The sequence below is a fragment of the Oncorhynchus masou genome, chromosome 9, assembly GCF_036934945.1.
Source record: "Oncorhynchus masou masou isolate Uvic2021 chromosome 9, UVic_Omas_1.1, whole genome shotgun sequence".
In the NCBI taxonomy this organism is placed as follows: Eukaryota; Metazoa; Chordata; class Actinopteri; order Salmoniformes; family Salmonidae; genus Oncorhynchus; species Oncorhynchus masou.
The window spans coordinates 1,012,453-1,026,285 of NC_088220.1; the positions used below are offsets into that span (position 1 = coordinate 1,012,453).

Here is a 13,833-nt window from a genome sequence, read left to right on the forward strand (position 1 = left end):
CACACACACACACACACACACACACGTTCCTATAATCACCTTGGTGTTGTTGCAGCTGTGTAGCAGCCTCTAGTCCAGGCCACTGTGGCAGCTGGCTGACAGAGCAGGTAAACAACCCATCTTGCCACCTCAGATGTGATGACAACCCCACGGCCTCCGGGGCAGATGTCAGACAGGATCTCCGGGTCTACCTGGAGACAGGTCTGTAGCATAGAGATAGATAGAGGACTGATCTTTGTATCGGTGCCATTATGGCGTCTGCAACAGCATGAGCAGCACCATCGAGGCTGTCTTCATTTTAAAGTAGGTATTTTGTTTAAAATAAGTGTAAAGCTGATTGATTTACTGCCACCTGCAGTGCTAGAATCCTGAACCTAATGGTGGCATAAATTTGTGGCCACTAGATGGCATAGATATTGCTTAAATCCATTTACAAACCGTAGGCAACCAAACTTGAAGACAATGCTCTGATCACTGGCTACTCGCTCACAGTTTACTTTAAAATGGTGGGAGCCCTTGATGTCCATGTGAGAACGGGTTTTATCCATCTCCAGCAGTTTTCCTATCCCTACGGCCCACTAAGAGATGTCAGGCTGGCTCTCCAGGTCCACCTGGAGGCAGACGGCCAGTCTTCTCTCCATCCCTTGGGCATACACACCCCCGCACCAAGTGTCAGTGTCCCCTTGGGGGCTGGACAGCAACTACAGCCCAGGGGGCTCTAGTTTTCCCTGTCTGTCAAAGCAATTGGGCAAGAGAGCTACAGATCACGTCTTGTCATATTGCTGTAAAAGCAACCCCGGCCATCAGCCCCGGCCATCAACCCCAGCCGTGCTACTGCTTCAGAAACATGTGGACTATTACTGTTACTCTGACTATTACTGGTACTCTGACTATTACTGTTACTCTGACTATTACTGGTACTCTGACTATTACTGTTACTCTGACTATTACTGGTACTCTGACTATTACTGGTACTCTGACTATTACTGTTACTCTGACTATTACTGGTACTCTGACTATTACTGGTACTCTGACTATTACTGTTACTCTGACTATTACTGTTACTCTGACTATTACTGGTACTCTGACTATTACTGTTACTCTGACTATTACTGTTACTCTGACTATTACTGTTACTCTGACTATTACTGGTACTCTGACTATTACTGAATAGTACTATTACTCTGGACATTACTGACTATTATGACCTACTACTTACTCTGCCTGTCGTTAGTCTCTGCCTGTGTTTTGGACGAGTGCAGTTTTTTCCAAAACCTTGTGACGTTTGGTCCATTACCTTCCTGTTCTGTGGTCAGTGAGGAGGAACAGATACATAAATAATAGTGGAAGGCATTCAGCAGCCGCTTTTATCCGAAGCAACTTAGTCATGTGTGTGTGTATAGGAGGCCCCAGCGGGAATCAAACCCACATTCCTTGTCTTTGCAACCGCCATGCTCTACCAATTGACCCATGTGAATAAACAATTATATAATCTAACAGTGTTTTTCTTGTGTCCTGGTGGCAGTTGAAGGAGGTGAATTCCCGGACCATCCTGTCTAACATGTTGTCCTACGTGTGGCCCAAGGACCGGCCTGATCTTCGGGCTAGAGTTGCCATCGCCCTGGGGCTGCTTGCTGGAGCTAAGGTAGGCTGCTTGCTGGAGCTAAGGTAGGCTGCTTGCTGGAGCTAAGGTAGGCTGCTTGCTGGAGCTAAGGTAGGCTGCTTGCTGGAGCTAAGGTAGGCTGCTTGCTGGAGCTAAGGTAGGCTGCTTGCTGGAGCTAAGGTAGGCTGCTTGCTGGAGCTAAGGTAGGCTGCTTGCTGGAGCTAAGGTAGGCTGCTTGCTGGAGCTAAGGTAGGCTGCTTGCTGGAGCTGCTTGCTGGAGCTAAGGTAGGCTGCTTGCTGGAGCTAAGGTAGGCTGCTTGCTGGAGCTAAGGTAGGCTGCTTGCTGGAGCTAAGGTAGGCTGCTTGCTGGAGCTAAGGTAGGCTGCTTGCTGGAGCTAAGGTAGGCTGCTTGCTGGAGCTAAGGTAGGCTGCTTGCTGGAGCTAAGGTAGGCTGCTTGCTGGAGCTAAGGTAGGCTGCTTGCTGGAGCTAAGGTAGGCTGCTTGCTGGAGCTAAGGTAGGCTGCTTGCTGGAGCTAAGGTAGGCTGCTTGCTGGAGCTAAGGTAGGCTGCTTGCTGGCTAGCTTGCTGGAGCTAAGGTAGGCTGCTTGCTGGAGCTAAGGTAGGCTGCTTGCTGGAGCCTAAGGTAGGCTGCTTGCTGGAGCCTAAGGTAGGCTGCTTGCTGGAGCTAAGGTAGGCTGCTTGCTGGAGCTAAGGTAGGCTGCTTGCTGGAGCTAAGGTAGGCTGCTTGCTGGAGCTAAGGTAGGCTGCTTGAAGAGACAGCTGCAGGCTGGGAGGTACAGTGCTTCTAGAAAGTCCACTTTTTTCACATTTTGAGTTACAATGTGGGATTGAAATATATATCTACACAATACTCAGTGTCAAAGTGAAAATACAATTCTACACATTTTTACAAATGAATAATTAAATAACTAAAATATAGTTCAGGAGTATAATGTGTCTTAATAAATCACATAAGTTACTTTGGACTCTGGGTGAAATAAGTTACATGGACTCACTCTGGGTGAAATAAGTTACATGGACTCACTCTGGGTGAAATAAGTTACATTGGACTCACTCTGGGTGAAATAAGTTACATTGGACTCACTCTGGGTGAAATAAGTTACATTGGACTCACTCTGGGTGAAATAAGTTACATTGGACTCACTCTGGGTGAAATAAGTTACACTGGACTCACTCTGGGTGAAATAAGTTACACTGGACTCACTCTGGGTGAAATAAGTTACATTGGACTCACTCTGGGTGAAATAAGTTACATTGGACTCACTCTGGGTGAAATAAGTTACATTGGACTCACTCTGGGTGAAATAAGTTACATTGGACTCACTCTGGGTGGAATAAGTTACATTGGACTCACTCTGGGTGACATAATAGGAGTTGACATGATTTTTGAAGGACTAACCCTTCCTCTGTCCCCCATATATGGGGCAGCAGGGAGCCTCGTGGTTAAAGCATTGGGCCCTTAACCGAAAGGTTGCAAGATCGAATCCCCGTGCTGACAAGGTAAATATCTGTTCTGCCCCTGATCAAGACCGTTAACCCACTAGGTCGTCAACTCCTGGACTGCTCTGGCGTGTTGTGTGATGGCATCAACTCCTGGACTGCTCTGGCGCGTTGTGTGATGGCATCAACTCCTGGACTGCTCTGGCTCGTTGTGTGATGGCATCAACTCCTGGACTGCTCTGGCGCGTTGTGTGATGGCATCAACTCCTGGACTGCTCTGGCGTGTTGTGATGGCATCAGCTCCTGGACTGCTCTGGCGAGTTGTGATGGCATCAACTCCTGGACTGCTCTGGCGCGTTGTGTGATGGCATCAACTCCTGGACTGCTCGAGAAGTTGTGACTCGTGGGAGCTCTGGATGATACTTGAATGAATGGCCAATCGTATTGCTCCAAATACAGAGAGCGTATGACATTTAGGTCTTCAATGGTTTTCAGTAGTAGACAGAGCAGGTAAATGTTGGAACTGGAATGCAAAAAGCTCTGAAAAGTTACTGGCCTGACGAGCTCCACTGGCCTGACGAGCTCCACTGGCCTGACGAGCCCCCCTGCCTGACGAGCTCCACTGGCCTGACGTTTTTCTACTGGTCCCGGGCCTTAATGTTGGACCGAGAGGAAAATAAATAAAAGTGCCAGAAAACAATAGGCTAAGTGGATTTTGACTCTTCATTATAGATGTATTATATTCACTCTGTTATATATGGGGCGTGTAAATTATTCACTCACATCCGTGTAGAAATTCAACCCCAACTACAGCGCACACAACACACCCAGGTACCGAGAGGCGGGACAAATGGCAGACTGTCAAACCAGCAGTGTTTCTCTGTCACCTTTGTGACTGACAGGCTCCTGTCCTGTCTAGAAGATCATATTGTTAATTCTAGTGCACCCTTATCGGAGTTGCCAACAACCGGGTGCTTCTGGTTCCCAGGGATACAGCCGTCTTACACCGTGTGCTTCTGGTTCTCAGGGATACAGCCGTCTTCCACCGGGTGCTTCTGGTTCTCAGGGATACAGCCGTCTTCCACCGGGTGCTTCTGGTTCTCAGGGATACAGCCGTCTTCCACCGGGTGCTTCTGGTTCTCAGGGATACAGCCATCTTCCACAGGGTGCTTCTGGTTCTCAGGGATACAGCCATCTTCCACCGGGTGCTTCTGGTTCTCAGGGATACAGCCATCTTCAACCGGGTGCTTCTGGTTCTCAGGGATACAGCCATCTTCAACCGGGTGCTTCTGGTTCTCAGGGATACAGCCATCTTCCACCGGGTGCTTCTGGTTCTCAGGGATACAGCCGTCTTCAACCGGGTGCTTCTGGTTCTCAGGGATACAGCCGTCTTCCACCGGGTGCTTCTGGTTCTCAGGGATACAGCCGTCTTCCACCGGGTGCTTCTGGTTCTCAGGGATACAGCCGTCTTCCACCGGGTGCTTCTGGTTCTCAGGGATACAGCCGTCTTCCACCGGGTGCTTCTGGTTCTCAGGGATACAGCCGTCTTCCACCGGGTGCTTCTGGTTCTCAGGGATACAGCCGTCTTCCACCGGGTGCTTCTGGTTCTCAGGGATACAGCCGTCTTCCACCGGGTGCTTCTGGTTCTCAGGGATACAGCCGTCTTCCACCGGGTGCTTCTGGTTCTCAGGGATACAGCCGTCTTCCACCGGGTGCTTCTGGTTCTCAGGGATACAGCCGTCTTCCACCGGGTGCTTCTGGTTCTCAGGGATACAGCCGTCTTCCACCGGGTGCTTCTGGTTCTCAGGGATACAGCCATCTTCCACCGGGTGCTTCTGGTTCTCAGGGATACAGCCATCTTCCACCGGGTGCTTCTGGTTCTCAGGGATACAGCCATCTTCCACCGGGTGCTTCTGGTTCTCAGGGATACAGCCATCTTCCACCGGGTGCTTCTGGTTCTCAGGGATACAGCCATCTTCCACCGGGTGCTTCTGGTTCTCAGGGATACAGCCATCTTCCACCGGGTGCTTCTGGTTCTCAGGGATACAGCCATCTTCCACCGGGTGCTTCTGGTTCTCAGGGATACAGCCATCTTCCACCGGGTGCTTCTGGTTCTCAGGGATACAGCCATCTTCCACCGGGTGCTTCTGGTTCTCAGGGATACAGCCATCTTCCACCGGGTGCTTCTGGTTCTCAGGGATACAGCCATCTTCCACCGGGTGCTTCTGGTTCTCAGGGATACAGCCATCTTCCACCGGGTGCTTCTGGTTCTCAGGGATACAGCCATCTTCAACCGGATGTGCCAACTTCGCTCAGGTGTTTTCTTTTATGCCTGCTACATTAGGTTAATTCTAGTGGGTCAGCAGACTGTTTTTCCTTCTGACTAGCAGCTATAGTAACCGGCTGAAAGTTAGTCTGCAATCAGCTGTATGGCCAACCTGAAAACACTGTAAACCACACGCCCTTCTGGACTGAGCTGCAGGAGAGGAAGGAAACTGCTTAGGGATGTCACCATGAGGCCATTGGTGATTTTTAAAATGGCTACAGAGGTCGATGGCTGTGATGGGTGAACTGAGGATGGATCAACAACATTGTAGTGATTCTACAATAATGACCTAAACGACAGAGTGATAAGATTACAAATATTCCCGAAACATGCACCGAGGCACTAAAGTAATACTGTACAAAACAAAATGTTGGGCCTAAATGCAAAGCCTTAACATTTGTGGAAAATCAAATGCATCATTTGAGTTACTGCCTCCTTATTTTCAAGCATGGTTATGGCTGCATGGTTATGGGTATTCTTGACATCGACAAAAGACTGGGGAGTTTTTCAGGATGAAAAGAAAGGGATGGAATACAGCACAGGAAAAATCCTTGAGGGAAAACCTGGTTCAGTCTGCTTTCCTGGGAGAGACAGGGAGATGAATTCATCTTTCAGCAGGACAATAACCTAAAACACAAGGCCATATCTACATTGGAGTTGCTTACCAAGAAGACAGTGAATGCTTGAACTGGCAAGTGTTTTTATTTTTACTTAAATCTGCTTGAAAATCTACGTCAATACTTGACTTGAATGGTTGTCTAGCCATAATCCCCAACACCTTGAAAGAGCTTTTAAGAATTTATTTTAAATAGAATAATGGGAAAATATTGTACAATCCAGGTGTGCAAATCTCTTATGAGAGTTAACCAAGGAGACTCCCAGCTGTAGTCGCTACCAAAGGCGTTTCTAACATGTATTGACTCAGGGAGTGGCACGGCAACGGGGCGTTGGGCGGCACGGCAACGGGGCGTTGGGCGGCACGGCAACGGGGCGTTGGGCGGCACGGCAACGGGGCGTCCGCACAGTCTATTTCCCCTGTCCAGCCAAGGCCTGAGGGCACAGAGTATCCTCATCTCTCCGTCTAGACCAGATGTCTTTATCTCTACCTCAGTCTATTTCACTTGATTGGCACGGTGTGTTGAACGAGGATTATCTTCAGCTTTATAATTGGAAAAGACCCCATCCATCATATCAGTAATCTTGTTACCAGACACTTCCTCCCAAATGCGCAAAGAGTCTGGTGGACCAACTCGTCAAACTTGTCCTTCATTAGCCAATAGAACGACAAGGAGAAGCTCTCAGTGCATCGGCTTAATCTACAAACCAATCATCTCACACAGCTCTTTCCCCTAACCCTCCCCTATATGTGTTTAGATTCCATTTGGAGCCATGCCTCGCAGACATGTGATTTGCTTAAATTACCTAAACTTTACTCAGTAAGGTCACTCCCATATAAATTCAGTGATCACTCCTACTAAGGACAACTTGTTGATATCGCAGGCTTAAATACTGTATGCAATAGCCCGGGGTGAGGTTATTGCAGCAGTAGCAGTCAGCAGTAGTCATGTTTTGGCTGTTCTGTAAGGCATTTCAGTTGTTTCGGCAGCAGTGGTTAGTTCCAGGAGACCGGAGGGACATTGTTGTAAACCCCTATTGTCATCAGGGTTAAAGCTGGGAAATGTCACCTGTATCGTTCATTGACTCCTGGGCTTTTATTGTGCGGTTTTTAGAATGCGACGAGCCATCAAACAGGCAAAGACAGAATACCAGGACATGTACCCAGAATGCAAGTGTCTTCAGACATGTTCAACCTCTCCATGACCCAGTCTGTAATACCAACATGTTTCAAGCAGACCACCGTAGTCCCCGTGCCCAAGGATGCCAAGGTAACATGTGCTACGGACTATCGCCCATTCACATCCTATAGCCATGAAAGGCTGGTCATGTCACATCAACACCACCATCCCAGACACCCTGGAACCAATGGTCCAATTCACATACTGCCTCTACAGATCCATAGATGACGAATAACACTCCACACTGCTCTTTCCCACCCGGACATAAGGAACACCTATGTGAGAATGCTGTTCATTGACTACAGCTCAGCCTTCAACACCATAGTACCCTCCAAACTCCTCAACAATGTGTAGGCAGGTAGCTTAAGATTCAAACCTTCTCAAACAGCCTAATTCATACTCTCAAAGGTGCTCCCATAATAATGTGATTTGTACCGGAATACAAGGTAAGGTAATGCATTCTTCCCACACTAAGACATTACCTCGTTCCACTTCCTTTAAAAGTGTGTTTCCATATTTAGAATAAAACATCTTTCCTACGAACATCCATCAGGCTTGATGGAGGTGTTTTGTCTTGTAGTAATGTGGTGCCTGTGTTTCCTTTAACAATTCTCATTGAATAATTGTTTTTAAATTTATATTGATTAAAATGTTTAGGTTAGTAGTAGTAACCACCAACACCTGTTATATTGTTATGTTGGACAAGTCAATCATGTAGATATAGAGGTCTATAGAGTTTCCTGATTTCTGGAACCGATAGCTTACCCGTGGAACATTGACTTTTCCTTGTATTCCATAGTAATACTACAAGCCCACACTCAGCCAGCCCTATTGCACCTAGCTTCTACCATCAGAGTGGAAATTAATGATTTCACATCTCTCTCCCCCCCCTCGCTCTCTAGATGACCAACGTGATGGTACCCTTCATGTTTAAGTATGCTGTGGACGAGCTGAATGGACTGTCAGGTCATATGTTGAACTTGCAGGACGCCCCCAGCACCGTGGCTACCATGGCAACTGCTGTTCTGATTGGCTGTAAGTCCCACAAAATATTAATGTATTGGAATATCTTGGAACAGAATATTGTCACAGTCCAGGAGTTATTATAGAATCAATCTGGGATTAAACAATTATATTATTATAATTATTACATTAAACAAGTATATCAAACCTCGTCTCTGTGTCCCGACCTCTCTGCTGTCACTGTGAATAGACTAGAGGTCAGAGGTCAGGGTGTTGGTGACCAGTCCTTCCTATGAGTCCAGACTGCCTCCATCGTCTAACCCTGGCTCTGACTGCTGATTTTAAAACAACTAATGAACAACGGTAGTCGGCAGACAGTCCTGTTGGCAGCTAGCTAGAGGTGCTTAAAGTATTTGAATTTGGCATACTGATATTCAAGTACTGGGATACCTTGAAAATCTGACGCTTTCTCAAGTTGGTACTTGAAAAGTACTTGAATTAAAAGGAGAGGAGAACAGAAAATGATCAAAAATGTTAATATATATATATATCTCTGTACCCCCTGCTCACCCACCACTGCGTGGCTAAACACGACTCCAACACCAAGTTTATTGGGCGACAACAGTGGCCTGATCAGACAGCAATGAGGTGGTCAGAGACGACAACAACCTCTCCCTTAATGTGAGCAAGACAAAGGAGTTTATCGTGGACTACAGGGGTCCTGTGTGGCTCAGTCGGTAGAGCATGGCGCTTGCAACGCCAACGCCAAGCGTCGTGGGTTCGACTCCCGCTGGGACCACCCATATGTAAAAGTAGTGGCCCCAGCCGACTTGTAAGTCGCTTTGGACAAAAGCGTCTGCTAAATGGGATATATATATATATATATATATATATATATATTTAAAAAAAGAAAAGAAAAGAACAGGCCCCCATTAACATCGACGGGGCTGTAGTAGGGCAGGTCGAGAGTTTCAAGTTCCTTGGTGTCCACATCACCAACAAACTAACATGGTCCAAACACACCAAGACAGTTGTAAAGAGGGCACAACAACACCTTTTCCCCTCAGGAGACTGGAAAGATTTGGCATGGGTCCCCAGATCCTCAAAGTTCTACAGCTGCACCATCGAGAGCATCCTGACCGGTTGCATCACCGCCTGGTATGGCGACTGCTAGGCATCTGACCGTAAGGCTCTACAGAGGGTAGTGCGACCGGACCAGTACATCACTGGGGCCAAGCTTCCTGCCATCCAGGACCTATATAATCGGCAGAAAGGCCATGTTTCCTCTGCTGCCGCACGGCAAGCCGTACCGGAGTGCTCAGTCTTTGACCAAAAAGCTCCTTAAGCCATTGGACTGCTGAGCAATTAATGTAATCTGCACCGGACAATTTACATTGACCCCCCCCCTGACTCTGTACCGGTACCCCCTGTATATAGCCTCCACATTGACTCTGTACCGGTACACCCTGTATATAGCCTCCACACTGACTCAGTACCGGTACACCCTGTATATAGCCTCCACATTGACTCTGTACCGGTACCCCCTGTATATAGCCTCCACACTGACTCTGTACCGGTACCCCCTGAATATAGCCTCCACATTGACTCTGTACCGGTACACCCTGTATATAGCCTCCACATTGACTCTGTACCGGTACCCCCTGTATATAGCCTCCACACTGACTCTGTACCGGTACCCCCTGTATTTAGCCTCCACATTGACTCTGTACCGGTACACCCTGTATATAGCCTCCACACTGACTCAGTACCGGTACACCCTGTATATAGCCTCCACACTGACTCAGTACCGGTACCCCCTGTATATAGCCTCCACATTGACTCTGTACCGGTACCCCCTGTATATAGCCTCCACACTGACTCTGTACCGGTACCCCCTGTATATAGCCTCCACATTGACTCTGTACCGGTACCCCTCTATATAGACTCCACATTGACTCTGTACCAGTACCCCTGTATATAGCCTCCACACTGACTCAGTACCGGTACCCCCTGTATATAGCCTCCACATTGACTCTGTACCAGTACCCCCTGTATATAGCCTCCACATTGACTCTGTACCAGTACCCCCTGTATATAGCCTCCACATTGACTCTGTACCGGTACCCCTCTATATAGACTCCACATTGACTCTGTACCAGTACCCCCTGTATATAGCCTCCACATTGACTCTGTACCGGTACCCCCTGTATATAGCCTCCACATTGACTCTGTACCAGTACCCCTGTATATAGCCTCCACATTGACTCTGTACCGGTACCCCCTGTATATAGCCTCCACATTGACTCTGTACCAGTACCCCTGTATATAGCCTCCACATTGACTCTGTACCGGTACCCCCTGTATATAGCCTCCACATTGACTCTGTACCAGTACCCCTGTATAGAGCCTCGTTATTGTTATTCTTATTGTGTTACTTTTTACTTTAGTGTACTTGGTAAATATTTTCTTAACTCTTCTTGATGTCCACTGTTGGTTAAGGGCTTGAAAGTAAGAATTTCACGGTAAAGTTTAAACTTGTTGCATTTGGCGCATGTGACAAAGTTTGTTTTGAGAAACGACAGTCCATTACTTTAAGACATGAAGGTCAGTCAATACGGAACATTTTTAAAGAACTTTGAAAGTTTCTTCAAGTCCAGTCGCGAAAACCATCAAGCGCTATGATGAAACTGGCTCTCATGAAGGACAGCGACAGGAATGGTAGACCCAGAGTTACCTCTGCTGCAGAGGATAAATTCATTAGAGTTACCAGTCTGGCCTGGGTTGGAACTGTCTCCATTATTGCATGGGCTGCCCTGGGCCGGAACAGTCTCCTCTCATAAATTCAGGCTAGATTTGTCAGCCATGTCCATTTTGAGCCAGACCTGGGTCCTAATAGTATTTAACCCTAATAGTATGTATTTTTTCAAGTACCTGAGGTTAACCTCATTTGACTTGCCTAGTTTAATCAAATCAATGGAACTCTATTTTTGGGCTTTACCTGATAACTACAAAGGTTGGCTTGCACCTCTCTCCGCTGAGCTCCGCCCCTATGTAGCCAAAGCCCTGACGAAATCCTCTATTTCCCTCTTCTCCCAGACGGTGTGTCCCGTGCCGGTTCGGCCCTCTTCAACGAGCTGCGTAACGCCGTGTTTGGGAAGGTGGCCCAGAGTTCCATCCGGCGTATCGCCAAGAACGTGTTCCTGCACCTCCACAGCCTGGACCTGGGCTTCCACCTGTCCCGCCAGACGGGGGCGATGTCAAAGGCCATTGATAGGGGCACCAGGGGCATCTCCTTCGTCCTCTCTGCCATTGTCTTCAACCTGGGACCCACTGTTTTTGAGATGGGGCTGGTCTCTGCTATCCTGGTGGGTAAAGTCCCCCTGCCTCCATATATCCATACTATCATGAACATTAGTTAGTTAGTTTGACAGGAGAGTAGGAGCATATATCACTGTACCGACACTGCCCCCGAGTACCGACACTGTACCGACACTGCCCCCGAGTACCGACACTGCCCCGAGTACCGACACTGTACCAACACTGCCCCTGTACTGTAGTCATATATGGGGTATAATCTTAACAACTTGGACGTGCTCAAATGTAACAATGTCCTTTTCCCGAATCTTTAATTCCGCCCATCCTCGGACCCCAAGACTTGGGGGTCGAGGGTAGCCTAGTGGTTAGAGCGTTGGACTAGTAACCGAAAGCTTGCAAGTTGAAATCTCCGAGCTGACAAGGTACAATCTGTCGTTCTGCCACTGAACAGGCAGTTAACCCATAGTTTTTTTTGCCTTTTCCTCCCTTATCTCACCTCATTTGCGCACATCGTATATAGACTTGTTTATACTGTATTATTGATTGTATGTTTGTTTTGCTCCATGTGTAACTCTGTGTCGTTGTATGTGTCGAACTGCTTTGCTTTATCTTGGCCAGGTCGCAATTGTAAATGAGAACTTGTTCTCAACTTGCCTACCTGGTTAAAAAAAGGGAACTTGTTCTCAACTTGCCTACCTGGTTAAATAAAGGGAACTTGTTCTCAACTTGCCTACCTGGTTAAATAAAGGGAACTTGTTCTCAACTTGCCTACCTGGTTAAATAAAGGTGAAGAAAAAAAAGTTCCCAGGCCTTCATTGAAAATGAGAATTTGTTTAATAAAACTGATTTGCCTAGTTGATCCTGCGTTTTGACTCCCTAGTTGATCCTGCTCTGCGTTTCTCGATTGTCCTACGGAAAAGATGCAGTTGTGCAAACAGTGAGCTGTTTTATAAGTTAGTACATGATCATGGGCCAAAATATTAGAGACTCAGAATATGGATTTATATTCTATGAACACTTTAAACGCCCAAGGTCAATGTCAGCACCCTCTTGGAAATGGAATTATCGTAATACTATCCACCAAACTTTACAGTTGGCACGATGCATTGCGGCAGGTAGCGTTCTTCTGGCATCTGCCAAACCCAGAGTTGTCCGTCAGAATGCCAGCGTGAAGCGTGATTCTTCACTCCAGAGTTTAATGGCGGCGAGCTTCAAACACCGCCATTTTATCTATGACAATTTGAATGCACAAAGACACCGTGACAAGATCCTTAGGCCCATTGTCGTATGACGTCTCCTTCGTGTTGAGTTGATCAGGCTGTGGATTGTGGCCTGTGGAATGTTGTCCCATTCCTCTTCGATGGCTGTTTGTTGTTGGATATTGCCGGGAACTGGAACGTACTCGAGGACAGTTTTATCTTCCAGGAAGTGTGTACAGATCTTTGCTACATGGGGCCGCCTCAGGATCTCGTCTGTTCAAAGTTGATATCAGCAAACCGCTTGCCCACACTACGCCAGACATGTGGTCTGCCATTCTGCCATCTTACCGGTACAGTCGGTTAGGAAGTCGGTCACGACGCCGAACTGCAGTGGGGTTAAGATCCTGGTGAGGACGCCGAGCACACAGATGAGCTTAACTGATTCTGACAGTTTGTGCAAATCCACAGTTTAGGGAGCAGAGTGAACAGTCTATGGGTTAGGTGGCTGGAGTTTATATGGAGTCTTTATATTGGTGAGACTAATTTTTTATTTTTTTATTTGACCTTTATTTAACTAGGCAAGTCAGTTAAGAACAAATTCTTATTTACAATGATGGCCTAGGAACAGTGGGTTAACTGCCTGTTCAGGGGCAGAATGACAGATTTGTACCTTGTCAGCTTGGGGATTTGAACTTGCAACCTTTCGGTTACTAGTCCAACGCTCTAACCACTAGGCTACTGGTGTACTGGTTATTATACACTAGGCTACCCTAGGCTCTAACCACTAGGCTACCCTGCCGCCCCAGGCTCGTCTTGTTATTCTCCTGATGTTCTAGCTTGGTAATGTCTTTATATTATAATAGTGTTCTCTACCTGGTTAGACTAGTGGCTCGTTAATGCTCTGTTCTAGCTAAAGTCATACGTTGATAGCTTGGTAATGTCTTTATCCATCTCCAGTTTGATGTCTTTCTCCCTCTTTACTCAACATTATGTTTCCCTCCTTTCTACAATATTAAAATGTCTCTCTCTCCTCAGTATTATAAATGCGGGGTGGAATTTGCTGCGGTAACTCTGGGTACTCTGGGAGCGTATACAGCCTTCACCATTGCTGTCACACAGTGGAGGTACTGTCCACTAGGTTGTTAGTTGTTGACAGATGGCCTTCGCCGT

The 13,833-nt window shown here is 47.3% G+C and overlaps 1 protein-coding gene across 1 annotated transcript in view; it reads left to right on the plus strand.

The window, feature by feature from the left end:
- Nucleotides 1-13,833, plus strand: part of LOC135545421 (iron-sulfur clusters transporter ABCB7, mitochondrial-like) — a 57,788-nt gene that overhangs the window by 14,890 nt on the left and 29,065 nt on the right. Inside the window, exons 4-7 of the mRNA XM_064973028.1 lie at nucleotides 1,526-1,645; nucleotides 8,089-8,221; nucleotides 11,246-11,514; nucleotides 13,699-13,787. Coding sequence (XP_064829100.1) covers nucleotides 1,526-1,645; nucleotides 8,089-8,221; nucleotides 11,246-11,514; nucleotides 13,699-13,787 — 611 coding nt within the window. The remainder of the gene's footprint in view (nucleotides 1-1,525; nucleotides 1,646-8,088; nucleotides 8,222-11,245; nucleotides 11,515-13,698; nucleotides 13,788-13,833) is intronic.